We start from the raw sequence: 23,897 nt of genomic DNA on the forward strand, positions 1-23,897 counted from the left end.
GGTCAGAAAGTTCTCATTAAAGCTCATTCATTGTCACATAAGAAGAAACACTTGAGTCACAAATTCTTTCTAGTTTACAATGGACCTTACAGAATCCGACGTATACCACATGATAATTGCGTTGAAGTTGAAACTCTGCGTACTAGGAAGAGTAAAGGTTTACACCACATTTCTCATGTAAAACCATTTATTGACAAATAATCTGCCTTTTAACTTTGTCTTTGCCATAAAACGTTTCACTTCACGTTACTAGTATGCTTTAGAAACTGTTACCATGCAACAATGTTTGAAGTTCAATATCCAGCCAAGAACCAAGAGAAATTATTTAAACAGAAATTACGAATGCATTGTTATTGCGAACAGACGACACAGTGTAATTGTGTGTGTACATTCTTGCTTGTTAGTTGTACGATTAGAACATTTACCAGTACTGCTAATGAGATTTTAATGCAACATTTTGGTTTACTTGAAAATACATTCCGGATTTAAAGTACTTTCTGAGAGATACCAGATGACACAGAGGTTAGTTTATGTGACAGCTACACGATTTTTATCACGACGCTACTAATGAGTGACAATTTACAATGTTGCTTTTGCAGTGTATCTGTTTTATATCTGCACAGTTTTCTGAATTCTTCTAGGAAGAAAAACATGTTTTAGTAGTAACTTTTGTGGTATAGCAACAATGAGACAGCCTTTTTCGTGGCATAACAATACGTTACTGTACAGTACTTTCCTCATCACGGCAATAAGCGTAATAACTAAGATATCTATACGTAAAGCATTTCACTTTTGTGTATCATGAGGTAAGTACATTGACTTTAGCAGAACTTTGCTTACAGAGGACGATAACTACGACAGTTCCACAGAATTATCTTACAGCAAGACGCGCATTTAGCGCTACAGGACACGCATTTGAGTGATTAATCTTATACTTAAAACACTTATTTTCAAAGATTTTTTAATTACAAAGAAAGTTTTCCGTGATACATTTCATTCCATTGCTGTAATTTGTAACACCTGAGGGTATAATTACATTTATCCTCAGGGGGGTACATCCCTACTTTGTGTACCATGTGTGTGGCAACCACAAGGAACCCTAGCTAATATGGTATTTGCTTATACAACTTTACACATCGGTACCATATTTCTCTAACACACAAATTACACAGCTATCTGATCATTTAACTGAGAGAGACAAACATTTATTTTACTATATCAGTGACAGATGTTTACGTAATTACACAGTTGGATAACTTCACACTTATGAAACTGTATTTTGTCTGTACTTTGTAAACTGTTCATGTTTTTTTTTGGAACCATTGTGATACTATGAGAGCTTTGAATGATGTATTTGGTATGGATTCATGATTTTTAAAGTACGTTTGAGGCAGCTGACACTTTTGACATGAGCAGAGAATTTTTTTAGGCTTGGAAATTATTGGAGGAAGTTACGACGATTTTGAGATTTGACTGAGGTGTTATGATGTTATTATTACGACGACGATGTGTATTATGTTGTTGAGGAATGTTTATTATGCTACGTATTTCTCATGATGAAATATTGAAGAAGTGTCGACGAATATGTTTATGTATAATGAGGTAAGGAATAATGAGTAGTGTTTAGGGACTCTGATTTGTGGAAAAGGTTGTTGGAAACCAAGAATCGTACTTTAAGAGTTATGAAATGTGCGTAAATGCGTGAATGTATTACAATGCAGACGAAAATTTTTTTTGGACACTGTTATATCAATAGCATTTTGTTTCTACAGATTTGTAACGCATATTCTTGACCTGTGAAATATCTTTATATGCGACTGTCTCTGTAGCGGAAACTGCTGTCGTAAATATTTCCGTAAGAAAGTTAACGGACCACCTACACATAATGCGTCGTGGGCACCCAGCTGTGTCAGACGCCTGGAGAAAAAGCCATTAGCGCGTGCCTTTCAGAGCACAGGAAAACACCTGGAGAACAAGCCATTAGGGTGTGCCTTTCATCGCTCATGCGACACCCTCGTTACTTGAAAACATATTTACTCGCACTTTGTGCTAATTGCTGAAATGCTTATGAATTGATGGGAAATATTCGTACATCTGCAAACCTGATAATGACAAGTGTCTTTCTATGAGAGTTGAGAGCTACTGACTTACGAAATGCCACATGACTATTGAATGATGTTTTTATGCTTTGGTTTGCGTAATTGCTTATTTCACTTGATATCTGGTTTCCAGCTGTGTTGCAGCATTGCTTTTATAAAATGAAATGCATTTGCTAATGTGAACACTTTCTGTCAACAGATCTATTAAATAATTATTTTATGATCCACATTCTTTAAAAAAGGAGCACTTGGAAAGGAAAGAACAATAAGAAGGAACTAGTAACTGCATTCATAATTTTCTTTTCAAGTAATTGGTAACTTTTTGGTAGAATAACTTCTTGTGGTGCACCACTTTAATTACATAGACATTAAGATGTGAATATACATTTCCCTTATCTGCATTGTTGTTTTTACTGTAATATTTTTTCTTCTTGAGTTATGTCATGTTTAGGTATAAGTTGCTGTTGCTGTTTGCCAGGCATAGTGCTACTAAATTTCACATTACATTACTCTGTTAAGCCAGTTTTACAACTGATTTTTTTTTGTTGCTGCTCATTGGCTCATATTAGTTGTAATTTTGCATTTTATCTGTTAATTTAGATTTACGGTAGCTTGCTTTGCAATTTTCCAATTTTTTGGTAATTGCTGTTTATATTAATTGTTATGTGATGCTGCATTGCCTCGTCCCTTAGTTTAGCATCTGAGCTCAGTAGATTTAAGTTAGCTTAAGAGGGGGTAGCCTCTAAGAGAATGAGTTGCGATGAATTGGAAGAAATGCATTGAGAAAACAGGTTTAGGTAGGATTTTCTTGGAAATAAATGTTGAGGTAAGAAATGTGTGAACATATAAATACAGAAAGCATGCTTAGATAGAATTTTTTTTTGGTGGAAACAAAGGATGAAATAAGAGGGAAGATATATGAAGTTTTGGGTTGGACTGCAGTACCAAATGTTACACTGAAAACGAACCCTGTCCTTTCCTATTGGTGTTATCCCACTATGTGTTTGTGTACCCTTGAGTATTTGTTTTCTTCCTGTCTCTGTGTACTGTTTCATAGAATTTTTTTCTCTTCTAATACTAAGCTATATTCACTATGAGGAGGAATACTGTTATCCTCAAATATAAGTTGCATTAATAATATGTTATTTTCTTTGTAAAGTTGTTTACAATTCTGTTCTGTTTCAATGTTCATGTGTGAAATTAATGTTTCGAAAACTATTCTCATTATTTTATGTATGTACTTATGTCACTATTTTTGTAACACTCATGTATATGTTTATTTCTATTCTTTTGTGAAGCCTGTACTACAAATGTTATCTGTATTATTATGTTTTTAATGATGTATTTTGTACCTTTGTAATTGTATTCTTATGTTATAAAATTGTAATTGTCACCAGTTCATGACATTATTAACTTGTTAGTTACATTTCACTGCACACGTTTCTGTTGGTCATAGTATATGGACAATATGTGAGAAGTAGGGACTGTTAGTGTTTGCAAGTGTGTTAATAATTCAGCAAGGGACTGGATAACAGCATTGCTGGTTCTAAGGACAATTCCAAAAACTTTGTGAGTGCACAAGTGGTGGTTTATGGACTTGCTATATTCTCCGCAAGACTCTTCAGTGGTGATTGTGCACCTGCACAGTCACAACAGATGGCTGCTGGCTATCTCTACAAGGACTACAGTGAGTCTGCATCTATGATGACCCACCAACGCCATTATTTCTACAAGGACTACAGTGGGTCTACATCTTTGATGATCCATCAATACCATTATTTCTACAAGGACTGCAGTGGGTCTGCACCTCTGGTGGCCCACCAATACCATACTCTCTACCAGGACTACAGTGGGTCTGCTCTGTGATGACCTACCTACCAATACTCTTCAAAATTTCGAATGACTCTGCTGTGGGTTTGCTCTGTTGTGGCCCATTACCTGTCTGCATGTCGAGAGTCAGCACTGTCTTTCCATTGGAAGGACAACACTACTTCTTCAAGACTGCATGGAAATCCACTACTTCCGTGTGCATTTTCTTTTACTGCTCAGACTTTGAGAAGAACACTGCTATTCTACTGTTATGTGCGATTAGGACTGTCTTTATGGACTGTGAGACAATTTTAGCTTTTGACCAACATTGTATCAATAAGTGTGTGCATTTGACATGTTTGTTATTGTAATTATGAAAAATTTTATCAAATCATTATTGGCCACTGCCCAAAAAATATTTTGTAAAATTTTTGTGGGGAGCATGGGGGCTATGTAAGTAGGCTGTTTATGTTTTCTCTATGTAAGTAGGCTGTTTACGTTTTCTTATTGGCAACGTTACGTAGCGCTCAATATGAAAATCACTGGCTGTGCTGTGTGCAGTCTGTGGCTAGTTTGCATTGTTGTCTGCCATTGTAGTGTTGGGCAGCGGCAGCTGGCTGTGAACAGCGCGTAGCGTTGCGCAGTTGGAAGTGAGCCGCCAGCAGTGGTGGATGTGGGGAGAGAGATGGCGGAGGTTTGTAATTTGTCATGAACTGATATATATATTATGACTTGTGATGATATCAAGGTAAATACATTGTTCGTTCTCTATTAATATCTTTCATTTGCTAACTATCCCTATCAGTAGTTAGTGCCTTCCATAGTTTGAATCTTTTATTTAGCTGGCAGTAGTGGCGCTCGCTGTATTGCAGTAGCTTGAGCAGCGAAGATTTTTGTGAGGTAAGTGATTTGTGAAAGGTATAGTTAAATGTTAGTCAGGGCCATTGTTTTGTAGGGAATTTTGAAAGTCAGATTGCGTTGCGCTAAAAATATTGTGTGTCAGGTTAAGCACAGTCCTGTAAAATTGTTGAAAGGGGACGTTTCAGAGGTAGCTACGATACAAGTCTCTATGTTTTAGATACAGAGAGGTTTCTACCTTCCAGAATGAGATTTTCACTCTGCAGCGGAGTGTGCGCTGATATGAAACTTCCTGGGAGATTAAAACTGTGTGCCGGACCGAGACTCGAACGGGGCCTTTGCCTTTCGCGGGCAAGTGCTCTACCGACTGAGCTATCCAAGCACGACTCACGCGCCGTCCTCACAGCTTTACTTCTGCCAGTACCTCGTCCCCTACCTTCCAAACTTTACAGAAGCTCTCCTGCAGCTCTCACACAGTTTTAATCTGCCAGGAGGTTCCAGGTTTCTACCTGGTTTTCGAAGGGCGATCATTTGATATTTTTTCCACATCATGGGTTTTAAAATAAATTATGAAAAATTCTTTTCAGCACCACAAGTAACGATTGTGTAAATTAACACAGAATGAATATCTGTAAGAATAATTTGTAGCAATGAATTTCAGAGCCGAATTAAAATAGCGTGACTGCATGTAAAATGTCTCGCTTATGCAATTCGTTAATATAAAGAACTTACCAGGTATGGAAGTACGAAACCGATATTTGGTTGCAATAATAACACGTCTGTTGTTTGATACTGATAAACAATATTTTGTTCAAAATTATCTCCATTGCTATTTACACATTTCTCCCACCTGTCCGGCGGGCAATGAATCCCACGCCAAAATGAAAAGAAAAAAATAGTTCTTCTTTTGAAGCGAACTATTCAGCGAGCCATTTTCGTATATTTTCATACGAATTGAAGCGTTGTTCAGCGACAGCTTGTCCCAGCGAAGCAAACAGATGATAATCTGACGGAGCCAAGTCTGGAGAAGAAGCCCCACGCCCCAGTATTTCCCAACTGAACGCCTCGATCGTTTCCCCGACCCGCTTTGCTGTGTGTGATGGGGCGTTATCACGGAGCAATATGACTGTGTTGCCTTTTTCCATATTCCGGTCGTTTTTCACGTGATGCTCGAGTTAAATAGGTCATATCCTGTTGGTAGGGATTAGTGATAACGGTTTCACCAGGATTTAGCATCTCATAATAGATGACAGGCTTCTGATCTCACCAAACACAGAGCATTGTCTTCTTTCCAGAGCAATTTGGTCTTGCAGTGGATGCCGATGGTTTGCTGGATTCACCCATGAGTTACTACGCTTAGGATACTCAAAATACACGCATTTTTTTTATCACCTGTCACTATTCGATGGAGAAACGAATTTACTTTGTATCTGACGAGCAGCAGTCACAAGTACTCTTTCGATTTGCTTGCTGTCTTTCATTCAATCTTTGCGGATCCATTTTCCCACTTTCTGCGCCTTTCTCATAGCTTTCAACAGAAGAGAAATGGCTTTCTGCGTCACGTTCAATTGTTCTGCCAGTTCCTGTTGAGTATCATGTCCATCCAATAAGGCCTGCAATTCGTTGTCTTCAAACTTTTTCGGTGGTTTCCTGCGCTCGTCGCTTCTCACTTCAAAATCACCACTTTTGAATTTTTGAAGCACTGGAAACACTGTGTTTTCTCAAGAGCATGTTCGCCGAAAGCTTCGACAAGCATTCGATGCGATTCTGCAGCAATTTTCTTCAAATGATAACAGAAAATCCAATGCTGTCTGCAAATGATAGTTCGTAGGCACAAAACTCGACATGTTTACGGGTTTGAAAGAGATACCGATGTATGGAGCTTGGGTTGTTACTGTGTGTCGACATTCGTCGTCAGCCGTTATAGGAAGCAGATGGCGCTGCAAACGTCGTCTTACGGGCCCTACACTGACGGCTAGCACAATCCATAGGGAAATTCCGATTTCATGATGGTCGAAGTAGAGAAGATATAAAATGCAGACTGGCAATGGCAAGGAAAGCGTTTCTGAAGAAGAGAAATTTGTTAACATCGAGTATAGATTTAAGTGTCAGGAAGTCGTTTCTGAAAGTAATTGTATGGAGTGCAGCCATGTATGGAAGTGAAACATGGACGATAAATAGTTTGGACAAGAAGAGAATAGAAGCTTTCGAAATGTGGTGCTACAGAAGAATGCTGAAGATTAGATGGGTAGATCACATAACTAATGATGAAGTATTGAATAGAATTGAGGAGAAGAGAAGTTTGCGGCACAACTTGACCAGAAGAAGGGATCGGTTGGTAGGACATGTTCTGAGGCATCAAGGGATCACCAATTTAGTATTGGAGGGCAGCGTGGAGGGTAAAAATCGTAGAGGGAGACCAAGAGATGAATACACTAAGCAGATTCAGAAGGATGTGGGTTGCAGTAAGTACTGGGAGATGAAGAAGCTTGCACAGGATAGGGTGGCATGGAGAGCTGCATCAAACCAGTCTCAGGACTGAAGACCACAACAACAACAACACACTTTCATACCTAGTATCGTTGCTCTGGAAACAGTACAGAATACATTTTCTCTTCGTTTTCTTCATTTTTGGAAACACTGTAAAGTTTGAACCCTAAACAGTTGTTCGTGTGATCATTCAACTCTGCGTGATATATTATATGGTTAAATGATGACTGTTTCTTGCTTCATAAATATGTCCAGTTGCTGAAAAATTCGACGCTGAGGGACATACTGGGTCAAAAACGAAAACAGATCTTCATTTCATCTAATTTGAAATCTAGATTGAAAAGAATTATGTGTCAGTATAGGAATGTACTTAATACTCACAGTATCGACGCCGACGAGAAGCATATCCAGCGCCAGGATGGCAGCCACTTTCGGATCTGAAGTCTTCTCCAGTATTTTCTCGATAATGGACTTCTCCCCATCGGCCCTGTCTTCACTGCCAGGCGTGTCCCTTATCCTCTCTATAGCCTCGTTTATATATTTCAGACACACACTGAAATGTAAAGAGAACAAGTTATAAAATGACGTAACAGACACAGACACACACACAGTATGACTGCTGCTGATACACACATGAGCCAAAATTTTATGATCACTACCTATCACGAGAATGAATGCACTTGGTAACGCTGTGGCCATTTGACGCGCATAGGAAACGATAAAAGTGGAACGGAAACGAATGGTAATCATTCTTTGGACGATATGGGATGCTAATGGGGAGATCCACTGACATAAGCGACTACGATAAAGTGTCAACTGCTAAGGCCCTTGGAAAGAACATCACGGAAACGACGAAACTGGTCAGTCGTTCGCGCGCTACTGCCGTGAGCATGAATGAAAAGTGGTTGAAGGACGGAGAAACCACGAGCAGGTGACGAGGTGATGGACGTCCACGACTGACCAGAGAATGTGGAGGTCGGAGGCTTGTCTACTTTGTAAACCAGGATGGATGGCGATCTGTGGCAGATGTGACGATAGATGTGAAGCTCAAGTGTTTCTGAGCGCACTGTTTTGGGTTCATTATTAAACATAGGGCTTTGCAGCGGACGAACAGTACACGTTCCCATGTCGAACCAACAACATCTTCAACTACAGCTGAAGTGGCATTGTCGAGTTTGCACCGTGGTTCTACGAAACGTGTCAACTGTTCGTACCGAATCACGTTTCTTGCTACGACAGGCCCATGGTCGTATCCAGACATGCCATCTTCAAGGTGAACGGCTGCTCGAAATCACCCACATCATCACGGATGCAGGCTGGTGGGGACAGTATTGTATAATGGGGGAAATTCACCTGGACTTCCATGAGGCCTGTGCTGGTAATGAAAGGCGTCTTGACAACTGTGGTTTGCGTTAACACTGTTGTGGACCACCTGCGTCCCTTCATGATTCTGGTCTTATCCGAGGACAATGGCATCTTCCATCAGGACAGCTCTCGACGTCCCAAGGCCAAAATCATGCTACAGAGATTTAGGGAGCATGAGAGTCAGCTCAAGTCGATGTATTCGCCAACCAACTGACGTAATCTGGGACGCTGTCGGATGTCAGCTCCGTGCCCACAACCCACCAGCCCGTAAATTACAGGAACTGCGTGACCTGTGCGTAGACATCTTGCGCCAAATACTTCCACAGGCACACCAAGAACCTGTCACGTTCCAAAGGTGGACTACCAAGGACGTGGTCATAATGTCTTTGCTCGTCAGTGTATGAATAGATCCATAACAGACGTATAGCTGATCATCCAGTTGACTTAGGTCAGTGTGAGTGTTGCATCACCCAAGGCATAACTTCCCATGTAACTGGAGAAAATTGCCTGAGCCGAATGTCAGAGGGCGTGTCGCCAGAAGAGAACGAGGCAAGACCAGCAGTGCCACTTGCGGATACCACGGATATAATTCAGCCATATGGCGGGTCGCTTCCGAACATTAAAACTGGATCAGCATTCGTAGCTTTGATCGCTACACCTGAAGATAACGTCCATGTGCATTTAGCATCACCATGAAATTGATGAACAACGTAGATTCATTCTTATGGTTGTACACAGTGTCACAAGAGGTCAAATTCAAAGATACACAGGAACGGTCATTTGATGCAAAAAACTTCGCATTGGCATGCGCTCTATTCCAAATGTCTTCCGAGACAGAACACACTTAAAGTGTATGAATGGCAACATGCAGATACGAGTGTTCAGTCATTTTAGAAGAGCGAATCATGATACAGAATTACTTGCACTGTTTTGGAAGTTAATTTCTTGAACACCTTGAGAACGTTCCTTTGGCCACGCAGACTGCAATGTTCTTCCAGCACGATGGATCCCTTCCACATTTTACCAGGCGTATGAAGGAACATCTCAACCGCACTTACCCTATTCGCTGGATTGGTTGCGTCAGTACAATTAAATGGCCACCAAGATCGTCAGACCTTACGGCAGAAGATTTATGTTTATGGGGTTGGATGAAGTCTGAGGTGTACAAAAGAAAGATGAAAACGCGAGATGTACAGCTTGGTCGCATAATGGTCGCTGCTACCCTCATTAGGGAATGTGTAGAGGTACTCATGCAAGCAACACATCTTGTTCTTCCAAGGCTGCACAAATAAGTTGACGGCGAGATATTTTCAGATTTATTGTGAACTGTATAACAGTGATAATGGGACTTGTGCGATACTTATAGGTGTATGTGTTAAAATACGTACGTAATTTTCAATTGATACTTTGTAAAAGGCATGATGTAATGTTTAGTAACTGTTGTACGTATGTGCCGCGTGACCGCTACGGTCGCAGGTTCGAATCCTGCCTCGGGCATGGATGTGTGTGATGTCCTTAGGTTATCTAGGTTTAAGTAGTTCTAAGTTCTAGGGGGCTGATGACCACAGCAGTTAAGTCCGATAGTGCTCAGAGCCATTTGTACGTATGTAAACATGACATTGCATTGAATAATACAGAAAATGAATAATAGTGTACTTTAAACGTGTTGTATCACAGAAGCAATTCGGAATAGGGCATATGTCCGTAAGTGAAGCTTTTTGCTTTAAATGATCGTTTCTGTCATACCCCGGAACACTGACCATTCCTCCTGGGACACACTGTATAGCGGGACACGCGTTTAATATTTGAAAAACAACCTTAATTCGAACACCATCATTGCTTCAGGGTAACCATTTTTAATCACCGACGATTGGAGACAGAGAGTAAAATTCAAGTACGATTTGCTAGCACAACAACCAGTGAAATGAATAACACAAGCTCGTGAAGGTGACTGTTGAGAAGCTGAATAGTACTAAAACGTTTACTTCAAAGGTACAGATGGAAATATTTTCCAGAAGCTAGAACTCCAGTAATGGAACGACAATATTATGTACTGAGGGGATTGTACTGTTACGTATCAAGGTCGTAAGGGATCAGGGGAGAGAAAAATTTTCTAAGTCGCTACAGCCCGACATTGTTCAAGCACACGGACGTATCAAAACGAGCCAGCCACTATGAGTAAACATTTCGACACGGTTAGTCAGTCACCAAGAATGTGGCATCAGTACTTCTGTGTGTCAGTCCATAGCAGAAAAATGTACGGCAAGTGCAGATCAAACTACCTCCGTTATTCTCGTAACATTACGTAAGAATCACTAGATAGGACGCAGAAATAGCTGTCAAGGTTTTTACGAAGCAGTTATGACACTCAAACAAATTGACAGCAGAGCTGGAGACCGCTCATGATGAGTGAGACCGATTCAGTCATTATAAATTACATCGTACAGTAAAACCACTCGTCGACACCATAAATTCTCCACACCACTACAGTCGATCAATGAGGTTGGTGACATTCACGTCGTTCGCACTCGATTCTCCGAATATTGTATTGTAACATCTTGTGTGAGATTGTTCCAGTATTGGTCGTACTGTTCCTGCCTCTGACGAACAACGATCCATAGAAAAAGATGACGATGAATCAGCATCCAGTACAAAAGCCGCCACTGATGGGTAGTCCACGAGTCTACCAACACCATTCCAGCTCTGAAACTCTAGCATCGTTCAGGACAGACGGCGTATGAGACAGGTGGACCAGGATGAGCATTCAACATATCACAGTATTTGACATTACAGTCCATCTGATGGGACAATGTGGGCAATGACGTGAGAAGGGCAGAGTACTCACAGGACGGCATGCGAACTAAACACACACGAGTCGCTATCAATGTCTTATCCGAACTCCATAGCAGACCGGCAGAGGGCAAGCACCTTCCGAACGTACCGGCAGGGAACCCGTCACACTCCGAGTCACCCGACTGCGCCCACAGCTGATGCAGCAATCTTAGGCAGGCCTGAGTCTGCCTATGGATTCGGAAGATTCCATCCAGCTTATGTAGCCACCAGGCACCGCGGAAGGCGCGGCGACAGGATGTATTCTGAGGAATAAAAGAAATAACATTTGATTTTGTTTTATTGCCTGTGATGATGTGAAACACGTTCCTCGGCCTCCATCCTGACAAAACAGTAAGGGTTTCCAGCCCGGGAGTGGGCGTCCCCTACAGCACTATTCTTTGATTATTCCATGTAATGGTCATTCCTACAGGCAGCAATACACGTAAATTCGCTGTATAGTCGGTATGAAGTTTTTAACGCAGAAACTACACTGAAGCGCCAAAGAAAGTGGTATAGACATGCGTATTCAGATGTTGTTGTGGTCTTCAGTCCAGAGACTGGTTTGGAGCAGCTCTCCATGCTACTCTATCCTGTGCAAGCTTCTTCATCTCCCAGTACTTACTGCAACCCACATCCTTCTGAATCTGCTTAGTGTATTCATCTCTTGGTCTCCCTCTACGATTTTTACCCTCCACGCTGCCCTCCAATACTAAATTGGTGATCCCTTGATGCCTCAGAATATGCCCTACCAACCGGTCCCTTCTTCTAGTCAAGTTGTGCCACAAATTTCTCTTCTCTCCAATTCTGTTCAATACCTCCTCATTAGTTATGTGATCTACCCATCTAATCTTCAGCATTGTTCTGTAGCACCACATTTCGAAAGCTTCTATTCTCTTCCTGTCTAAACTATTTATCGTCCACGTTTCACTTCCATACATGGCTACACTCCATACAAATACTTTCAGAAACAACTTCCTGACACTTAAATCTATACTCGATGTTAACAAATTTCTCTTCTTCAGAAACGCTTTCCTTGCCATTGCCAGTCTACATTTTATATCCTCTCTACTTCGACCATCATCAGTTATTTTGCTCCCCAAATAGCAAAACTCATTTACTACTTTAAGCGTGTCATTTCCTAATCTAATTCCCGCAGCATCACCCGATTTTATTCGACTACATTCCATTATCCTCGTTTTGCTTTTTTTGATGTTCATCTTATATCCTCCCTTAAAGACACTGCCCATTCCGTTCATATGCTCTCCCAGGGTCTTTGCTGTCTCTGACAGAATTACAATGTCATCGGTGAACCTCAAAGTTTTAATTTCTTCTCCATGGATTTTAATTCCTACTCCAAATTTTTCTTTTGTTTCTTTTACTGCTTTCTCAGTATACAGATTGAATAACATCGGGGATAGGCAACCCTGTCTCACTCCCTTCCCAACCACTGCTTCCCTATCATGCCCCTGGATTCTTATAAATGCCATCTGGTTTCTGTACAAATTGTAAATAGCCTTTCGCTCCCTGTATTTTACCCCTGCTACCTTCATAATTCGAAAGAGAGTATTCCAGTCAACATTGTCAAAAGCTTTCTACAAGTTTACAAATGCTAGAAACGTGGGTTTACCTTTCCTTAATCTATTTTCTAAGATAAGTCGTAGGGTCAGTACTGCCTCACGAGTTCCAGCATTTCTACGGAATCCAAACTGATCTTCCCCGAGGTCGGCTTCTACCAGTTATTCCATTCGTCTGTAAAGAATACGGCAACGGCCTTGCCACAGTGGATACAAGGGGTTCCCGTGAGATCACCGAAGTTAAGCGCTGTCGGGCGTGGTCGGCACTTGGATGGGTGACCATCCAGCCTCCATGCGCTGTTGCCATTTTTCGGGGTGCACTCAGCCTCGTGATGCCAATTGAGAAGCTACACGACCGAATAGTAGCGGCTCCGGTCAAAGAAAACCATCATAACGACCGGGAGAGCGGTGTGCTGACCACACGCCCCTCCTATCCGCATCCTCAACTGAGGATGATACGGCGGTCGGGTGGTCCCGATGGGCCACTTGTGGCCTGAAGACGGAGTGCTCTGTAAAGAATACGCGTTTTTTATGCAGTCGTGGCTTATTAAACAGATAGTTCGGTAATTTTCACATCTGTCAACACCTGCTTTCTTTGGGATTGGAATTAATTACACTCCTGGAAATTGAAATAAGAACACCGTGAATTCATTGTCCCAGGAAGGGGAAACTTTATTGACACATTCCTGGGGTCAGATACATCACATGATCACACTGACAGAACCACAGGCACATAGACACAGGCAACAGAGCATGCACAATGTCGGCACTAGTACAGTGTATATCCACCTTTCGCAGCAATGCAGGCTGCTATTCTCCCATGGAGACGATCGTAGAGATGCTGGATGTAGTCCTGTGGAACGGCTTGCCATGCCATTTCCACCTGGCGCCTCAGTTGGACCAGCGTTCGTGCTGGACGTGCAGACCGCGTGAGACGACGCTTCATCCAGTCCCAAACATGCTCAATGGGGGACAGATCCGGAGATCTTGCTGGCCAGGGTAGTTGACTTACACCTTCTAGAGCACGTTGGGTGGCACGGGATACATGCGAACGTGCATTGTCCTGTTGGAACAGCAAGTTTCCTTGCCGGTCTAGGAATGGTAGAACGATGGGTTCGATGACGGTTTGGATGTACCGTGCACTATTCAGTGTCCCCTCGACGATCACCAGTGGTGTACGGCCAGTGTAGGAGATCGCTCCCCACACCATGATGCCGGGTGTTGGCCCTGTGTGCCTCGGTCGTATGCAGTCCTGATTGTGGCGCTCACCTGCACGGCGCCAAACACGCATAGACCATCATTGGCACCAAGGCAGAAGCGACTCTCATCGCTGAAGACGACACGTCTCCATTCGTCCCTCCATTCACGCCTGTCGCGACACCACTGGAGGCGGGCTGCACGATGTTGGGGCGTGAGCGGAAGACAGCCTAACGGTGTGCGGGACCGTAGCCCAGCTTCATGGAGACGGTTGCGAATGGTCCTCGCCGATACCCCAGGAGCAACAGTGTCCCTAATTTGCTGGGAAGTGGCGGTGCGGTCCCCTACGGCACTGCGTAGGATCCTACGGTCTTGGCGTGCATCCGTGCGTCGCTGCGGACCGGTCCCAGGTCGACGGGCACGTACACCTTCCGCCGACCACTGGCGACAACATCGATGTACTGTGGAGACCTCACGCCCCACGTGTTGAGCAATTCGGCGGTACGTCCACCCGGCCTCCCGCATGCCCACTATACGCCCTCGCTCGAAGTCCGTCAACTGCACATACGGTTCACGTCCACGCTGTCGCGGCATGCTACCAGTGTTAAAGACTGCGATGGAGCTCCGTATGCCACGGCAAACTGGCTGACACTGACGGCGGCGGTGCACAAATGCTGCGCAGCTAGCGCCATTCGACGGCCAACACCGCGGTTCCTGGTGTGTCCGCTGTGCCGTGCGTGTGATCATTGCTTGTACAGCCCTCTCGCAGTGTCCGGAGCAAGTATGGTGGGTCTGACACACCGGTGTCAATGTGTTCTTTTTTCCATTTCCAGGAGTGTATATTCTTCTTGAAGTCTGAGGGTACTTCGCCTGTCTCATACATCTTGCTCACTAGATGGTAGAGTTTTGTTAGGCCTGGCTCTCCCAAGGCTGTCAGTAGTTCAAATGGAATGTTTTCTACTCCCAGGACTTGTTTCGACTTAGGTCTTTCAGTGCTCTGTCAAACTCGTCATGCATTACCATATCTCCTATTTCATCTTCATCTAAATTCTCTCCCATTTCTATAATATTGTCCTCAAGAACATGGCCCTTGTATAGACCCTCTATATACTCCTTCCACCTTTCTGCTTTCCCTTCTTTGCTTAGAACTGGGTTTCCATCTGAGCTCTTGATATTCATGCAAGATACAGAGATATATGAACAGAATACTGCGCTGCGGTAGGCAACGCCTATGTAAGACAACAAGTGTCTGGCGCAGTTGTTAGATCGGTTACTGTTGCTACAATGGCAGGTTATCAAGATTTAAGGAAGTTTGAAGGTTGTGTAATAGTCGGCGCACGAGCGATGGGACACTTCATCTCCGAGGTAGCGATGAAGTCTGGATTTTCCCGTACGACCATTCACGAGTGTACCGTGAATATCAGGAACCCGGTGAAACATCAGATCTCAGACTTCCTGTGGCCGGAAAAACACTGCAAGAACGCGACCAACAATGACTGAAGAGAATCGTTCAACGTGACAGAAGTGCAACCCTTCCGTAAATTGCTGTAGATTTCAGTGCTGGGCCATCAACAAGTATCAGCGTGCGAACCATTCAACGAAACATCATCGATGTGGGCTTTCGGAGCCGAAGGCCCACTCGGGTATCCTTGATGACTGCACGGCACAAAGCTTTACGCCTCGCCTGGGCCCGTCAGCACCGACATTGGACTATTGATCACTAGAAACATGTTGTCCGCTCGGACGAGTCTCGTTTAAAATTGTATAGAGCATATGGACGTGTACGGGTATGGAGACAACCTCATGAATCCACGGACCCTCCATGTCAGCAGGGGACTGTACAAGCTGGTGGAGGCTTTGTAGTGGTGTGGGGAGTGTGCAGTTGGAATGATATGTGACCAATGATACGTCTAGATACGGCTCTGACAGGTGACACGTACGTAAGCATCCTGTCTGTTCACCTACATCGATTCATGTCCATTGCGCATTCCGACGGACTTGGAAAATTCCAACAGGTTAATTCGACACCTCAACGCCCAAAATTGCTGCAGAATGGCTCCAAGAACACTCTTCTGCGTTTAAACACTTCCGCTGGTCACCAAACTCCCCAGACATGAATATTATTGAGCATATCTGGGATGCCTTGGAGCGTGCTGTTCAGAATAGATATTCACTCTCTCATACTCTCATGAATTTATGGACAGCCCTGCAGGATTAATGGTGTCATACTACTTCAGACAATAGTCGGGGCCATGCCACGTCGTGCCGAGGCACGTCTGCGTGCTTGCGGTGGCCCGCACGATATAAGCAGGAGTACCAGTTTCTTTGCCACTTTTATGAATTAGATTGGGAGGGTATATCCCTATATGAATGACCGCAAAATGTAAAAAGCAGACACATCCATGAGAGAGCGTCTTGTTGTGATGGAGAATGGCTGTGGCTGGGCAGGAATGTATATTTTAACAGCTAAATAAGAGGTGGAGGCCATACTGGAGCTGAGCTTGGAGGAGCCATACAAGTATCGACGTGTCATCAATAGATGGCGGCACCTTTGAGCCTCCATGATTGGTGGACATTGTGGGTACAAGAAATAACACGTCCTCAGAACAGCGAGCAGGTAAACTTATGCTTGACGTGTATTCTGGAAAAACCCATGGGTTAAAACCCTCGGCGAGAAAAGTGAAGAAGGAAACCGCCACTGGTGAACTGAGTGGCCAGCATAAATATTACATTAGACTTAATTCAATAAAAATTGAACTCGACTATTTACAAAGAAGACAGCTGCATAATTATAAAGCCAAAAATAAGACAAGTACATGGATAAAAACGCGCCCTCGATCGGAAAAGTAATTCTTAAGTTATTTAATACCAAAGGTATTGTAACAGAGATGAGATTTGAAATCAATATCTTAACAAGCGATTTTCGCAAAGTGGGTACAAATAGGGCTCACTGAACGCTATCATAATATCGTAATAGATCTCTTACAAGCGTCACATAGTTTAAATTACTGACTAGAATGTGCGTTCTGAGTGTAAAAACCTGAATTGTTGCCAGAATTATTAACAGAACATTGAAAGTAGCGGAATCATTACGAAGTAAGTCCAAAATATTGATGTATAAATGTATTTAGCTTGGTTTTTATTTATTAGCAACAAAACGGCGCAAAACAGCGCTTTGCATAACAAAATCACTATTACTGAATAAAACATTTGACCTGAAAAAAAGACCAACAACAATAATGGAAGGCTGAGATAGTTTGCATGTAAAGTGATGCAAAACACACGCACACACGCAAAGACACACACTCATACACATCCACGCGCGCGCGCGCACACACACACACACACACACACACACACACACACACACACACACACACACACACACGCAAACACACACACAGTAAACATCAATAGCTCTTAATTATATTCAGGGAGCCGAAAATGTGTAAACGTGATTCGTGGTAACCCTACAGCTTAAATACCTGGCCGTCCTCTTGCACCTGCTCAGTTGGTCAGCTGGACGTATTCGGATTTTGATAAATAGGAGAAGTAACACATATGTATGAGAGCCGAGGAGGTCGAAGGGACCTGTGATATTCACGCGTGACGATAGCGAACACTTCGAAAGTTTGTGAATTTATGATAATTCGCACCAGGCGAACTATAGTCCGATTAAAATTATTTGATAGTTGACACATCGGCTGCTGGTTACCGCTCAACACACAAACACGGCGAGTCACTTTATAAATGCTGTTCATGTGCAACGCGGAGCAACACTGGAAGTGACCGTAGCGGGTTACGTCGGAAATGCGAAGTGCTCAGTCGACAGCCGATTTTAAACGACCAATGATTGAACTGCGTCAGACGACACATTTTGTAGCACTGAATTTAAACTACAATCTCGTGATGATGTGCAATGCATCCGAGAAAACGGTGGTCTACAATATGCGGCAGAACTAAAATCACGATCGCATTGTTCGCGGCGATTAAAGCTAACCTCTACGAGCAAACTACAGACAGAAAAAATTCAGTTTCAGCTCTAAGATCAAACTGTTATTTGTCGCTATCAGGTTACCTGAAACCATAAACACACTGGCTGTACAAGCTGCGCGTTACCAACCGATAGGCAGTACTTGTTGGCACTTGGTTGCAGAATATACGCGCCATAGGCAAATTACAAACGTACAAGGGTGACAGCAAGAGAAATAAGAGCAGATAAAAAAAAGTCAGTATGATGATGAAAATGACACGCCAAAGAATCAGAAATAAAAAGATTACGTTTAAACCTATTAATTGCCTAAAAATAATAATCAAACTCTTTTGATTAGAGTTAAAAACGAAAACATTTCGAACACGTGTTTCAAACCTACAATCTTCTACAGGGCAGGTTATACGCTAACTATTGTGCGACACCACAACACTTTGTTAAGTGGTTATACACTATTGGCCATTAAAATTGCTACACCTCGAAGATGACAAGCTACAGACGCGAAATTTAACCGCCAGGAAGAACATGCTGTGATATACAAATGATTATCTTTTCAGACCATTCACACAAGATTGGCGCCGGTGGCGATACCTACAACGTGCTGACATGAAAGTTTCCACCCGATTTGTCATACACAAACAGCAGTCGACCAACGTTGCCTGGTGAAATGTTGTTGTGATGCCTCGTGTAAGGAGGAGAAATGCGTACCATCACGTTTCCGACTTTCATAAAGGTCGGGTTGTAGCATATCGCGATTGCGGTTTATCGTATCGCGATATCGCTGCTCGTGTTGGTCGAGATCCAATGACTGCTAGCAGAATATGGAGTCGGTGGGTTCAGGAGGGTAATACGGAACGCCGTGCTGGATCCCAACGGCCTCGTATCACTAGCAGTCGAGATGACAGGCATCTTATCCGCATGGCTGTAACGGATCGTGCAGCCACGTCTCGATCCCTGAGTCAACAGATGGGGACGTTTGCAAGACAATAATCATCTGCACGAACAGTTCCACGACGTTAGCAGCAGAATGGACTATCAGCTCGGAGAGCATGGCTGCGGTTACCCTTGACGTTGCATCACAGTCAGGAGCTCCTGCGATGGTGTACACAACGACGAACCTGGGTGCACGAATGGCAAAACGTCATTTTTTCTGACGAATCCAGGTTCTGTTTACAGCATCATGATGGTCGCATCCGTGTTTGGCGGCATCGCGGTGAACGGACATTGGAAGCGTGTATTTGTCATCGCCATACCGGCGTACCACCCGGGGTGATGGTATGGGGTGCCATTGGTTACACGTCTCGGTGACCTCTTGTTCGCATTGACAATACTTTGAACAGTGGACGTTACATTTCAGATATGTTACCACCCGTGGCTCTACCCTTCATTCAATCCCTGCGAAACCCTACATTTCAGCAGGATAATGCACGACCGCATATTGAAGGTCCTGTACGGGGCTTTCTGGATGCAGAAAATGTTCGACTGCTGCCCTGGCCAGCACATTCTCGAGATCTCTCACCAACTGAAAACGTCTGGTCAAGAGCGGGCGAGCAACTGGCTCGTCACAAAACGCCAGTCACTACTCTTGATGAACTGTGGTATCGTGTTGAAGCTGCATGGGCAGCTGTGACTCAATGCCCAGGCGTATCAAGGCCATTATTACGGCCAGAGGTGGTTGTTAAGGGTACTGCTTTCTCAGGATCTATGCACCCAAATTGCGTGAAAATGTAATCATATGTCAGTTCTAGTATAATATAATTGTCCAATGAATACCCGTTCATCATCTGCATTTCTTCTTGGTGTAGCAATTTTAATGGCCAGTAGTGTACTTCAGTTGAGTAATAAATGATCATTAAGGTGTTATACTGACGCGCGGTACTGACCGAGTGAAGGTGTCGAGGGCGGCGATGTAGCGGTTGAAGGCGGGCGTGGCGACGAGCCTCCAGAGCGGCAGCCGCAGCTCGACGTGCGCCACCAGCGGGAAGAAGTCCTTGATGGCGGCCAGGATGGCGCGCGGCTCCTCGCGGCTCGCCGCGTCCGCAGACAGGCAGCCCAATCGGCGGTCCAGCGCCACGCGCGCCACCGCTGCGCGCACACACTTCACCTGTTTACTCAGCCACACTTCACTGTACACTGATGTGACAAAAGTCATGGGATACCCCCTAATATCGTGCAGGACCACCTTTTGCACGACATAATGGAGCAACTCGACGTGGCATGGACTCAACAAGTCACTGGAAGTTCCCTGCAGAAATATTGACCATGTTGCCCCTACAACCATCAATAACTGCGATAGTGCTGCCAGTGCAGAATTTTGTGCACGAATTGACCTCCCGAATATGTCCCATAAATATTCGATGTGATTCACGGTGGACGACCTGGGTGGCCAAATCGTTCCCCCGAACTGTTCAGAAAATTCTTCAAACCGATCGAGAACAACCGTGACCCGGTGACATGGCACATTGTCGTCCACAAAAATTACATCGTTATTCGGGAACATGAAGCCTATGAATGGCTGCAAACGGTTTCCAAGCAGTCGAACATAATCACAGTCAATGATCTGTTCAGTTGGACCAGAGGATTCAGTCCATTTCATGTAAACACTACTCACACTCAAAGTTCCTGGCAGATTAAAACTGTGTGCCGGACCGAGACTCGAACTCGGGACCTTTACCTTTCGCGGACAGGTTCCCTAACAACTGAGCTACCCAAGCACGATTCACGCCCCGTCCTCACAGCTTTACTTCCAGCACCTCGTCTCCTACCTTCCAAACTTTACAGAAGCTCTCTTGCGAACCATGCAGACCTAGCACTCCTCAAAGAAAGGATATTGCGGAGACAAGTTTGGAAGGTAGGAGACGAGATACTGGCAGAAGTAAAGCTGTAAGGACGGGGCGTGAGTCGTGCTTGGGTTGCTCAGCTGGTAGTGCACTTGCCCGCGAAAGGCAAAGGTCTCGAGTTCGAGTCTCGTCCGGCACACAGTTTTAATCTGCCAGGAAGTTTCATATCAGCGCACACTCCGCTGCAGAGTGAAAATCTCATTCTGATCACTCACACTATTATGAAGCCACCACAGCTTGCACATTGTCTTGTTGACAACTCTGGTCCATGGCTCTGTTTGGTGTACGCCACACTCGAACCCTAGTATCAGATCTTACCAAGTGAAATCTAGACTTATCTGGCCAGGTCACGGTTCTCCAGTCGTCTAGAGTCGTCGATTACGTCACTAGCCCAGGAAAGGCGCTGCAGGTGATTTCGCGCTGTTATCAAAGGCACTCGCGTCAGTTCTCTCCGGCCATATCCCTTTAACGACAAAATTCGCCACACTGTCCAAACGGATACGTTTGTCGTACATTACACATTGATTTCTGCGGTTATTTCAACCAGTGTTGCTTTGTCCGTTAGCACTGACAACGCCACTAAAAGCCGCTGCTCTTGATAGTCAAGTGAAGACCGTCGGTTTCTGCGTTGTCTGTAATCTTGTATTCTAGGCAAACTCCTGACACTGTAGATCTCGGAATAATGAATTACTCAATGATTTCCGGAATGGGATGTCCCATGCGTCTAGCCCCAACCACCATTCCGCGTTCAAAGTCTGTTAATTCCCATCGTGCGGTCATAATCACATCGAAAACATTTTCGCATGAATCACCTGAATACAAATAACAGCTCCATCAATGCACTGCTCTTTTATTCCTTGTGTACGCGATATTACCGCCATCTGTATACAGGGTGTTACAAAAAGGTACGGCCAAACTTTCAGGAAACATTCCTCACACACAAATAAAGAAAAGATGTTATGTGGACATGTATCCGGAAACGCTTAATTTCCATGTTAGAGCTCATTTTAGTTTCGTCAGTATGTACTGTACTTCCTCGATTCACCGCCAGTTGGCCCAATTGAAAGAAGGTAACGTTGACTTCGGTGCTTGTGTTGACATGCGACTCATTGCTCTACAGTACTAGCATGAAGCACATCAGTACGTAGCATCAACAGGTTAGTGTTCATCACGAACGTGGTTTTGCAGTCAGTGCAATGTTTACAAATGCGGAGTTGGCAGATGCCCATTTGATGTATGGGTTAGCACGGGGCAATAGCCGTGGCGCGGTACTTTTGTATCGAGACAGATTTCCATTACGAAGGTGTCCCGACAGGAAGATGTCCGAAGCAATTGATCGGCGTCTTAGGGAGCACGGAACATTCCAGCCTATGACTCGCGACTGGGAAGACCTAGAACGACGAGGACACCTGCAATGGACGAGGCAATTCTTCGTGCAGTTGACGATAACCCTAATGTCAGCGTCAGTGAAGTTGCTGCTGTACAAGGTAACGTTGACCACGTCACTGTATGGAGAGTGCTACGGGAGAACCAGTTGTTTCCGTACCATGTACAGCGTGTGCAGGTACTATCAGCAGCTGATTGGTCTCCACGGGTACACTTCTGCGAATGGTTCATCCAACAATGTGTCACTCCTCATTTCAGTGCAAATGTTCTCTTTACGGATGAGGCTCCATTCCAACGTGATGAAATTGTAAATTTTCACAATCAACATGTGTGGGCTGACGAGAATGCGCACGCAATTGTGCAATCACGTCATCAACCCAGATTTTCTGTGAACGTTTGGGCAGGCATTGTTGGTGATGTCTTGATTGGGCCCCATGTTCTTCGACCTACGCTCAATGGAGCACGTTATCATGATTTCATACGGGATACTTTACCTGCACTGCTAGAACATGTGCCTTTACAAGTACGACACAACATGTGGTTCATGCACGATGGAGCTCCTGCACATTTCAGTCGAAGTGTTCGTACGCTTCTCAACAGCAGATTCGGTGACCGATGGATTGGTAGAGGCGGACCAATTCCATGGCCTCCACGCTCTCCTGACCTCAACCTTATAGGGGCATTAGAAAGCTCTTGTCTACGCAACCCCGGTACCAAATGTAGAGACTCTTCGTGCTCGTATTGTGGACGGCTGTTGATACAATACGTCATTCTCCAGGGCTGCATCAGCGCATCAGGGATTCCATGCGACGGAGGGTGGATGCATGTATCCTCGCTAATGGAGGACATTTTGAACATTTCCTGTAACAAAGTGACAAAGTGTTTGAAGTCACGCTGGTACGTTCTGTTGCTGTGTGTTTCCATTCTATGATTAATGTGATTTGAAGAGAAGTAATAAAATGAGCTCTAACATGGAAAGTAAGCGTTTCCGGACACATGTCCACATAACATATTTTCTTTCTTTGTGCGTGAGGAATGTTTCCTGAAAGTTTGGCCGTACCTTTTTGTAACATCCTGTATGTGCATATCGCTATCCCAGAGCTCTTGCCACCTCAGTGTACGGCACTGCTAAAACTCAGTCTGTGCCATAGCGGCAAATGAGGACGGCTGTATCTGTTTCTCTAAGAAAGCATCTAATTCAAGATATTATTCGTAGTTGTCAGGTCAGAAGAAGATGTGCGCTTTGCAGAAATGAATCGTCAAATCGTGCCGCAAATGTTACTTATATTTGCATAACAAGTGCTTTGCGCAGTTTAATACACAATTATTTTATGTGTTATGTTCCTTTCCTACCTAATATTATTATTCCAGAATGAGATTTTCACTCTGCAGCGGAGTGTGCGCTGATATGAAACTTCCTGGCAGATTAAAACTGTGTGCCCGACCGAGACTCGAA

The 23,897-nt window shown here is 44.0% G+C and overlaps 1 protein-coding gene across 1 annotated transcript in view; it reads right to left on the reverse strand.

The window, feature by feature from the left end:
• The window catches only part of LOC124775508 (probable cytochrome P450 49a1), a 148,323-nt gene that overhangs the window by 65,138 nt on the left and 59,288 nt on the right, over nt 1–23,897 (reverse strand). Inside the window, exons 6-7 of the mRNA XM_047250344.1 lie at nt 20,099–20,300; nt 7,638–7,809 (exon numbers count right to left, since the gene is read on the reverse strand). Of these exons, the coding sequence (XP_047106300.1) occupies nt 7,638–7,809; nt 20,099–20,300 (374 nt within the window). The remainder of the gene's footprint in view (nt 1–7,637; nt 7,810–20,098; nt 20,301–23,897) is intronic.

The sequence above is a fragment of the Schistocerca piceifrons genome, chromosome 1, assembly GCF_021461385.2.
Source record: "Schistocerca piceifrons isolate TAMUIC-IGC-003096 chromosome 1, iqSchPice1.1, whole genome shotgun sequence".
Classification (NCBI taxonomy): Eukaryota; Metazoa; Arthropoda; class Insecta; order Orthoptera; family Acrididae; genus Schistocerca; species Schistocerca piceifrons.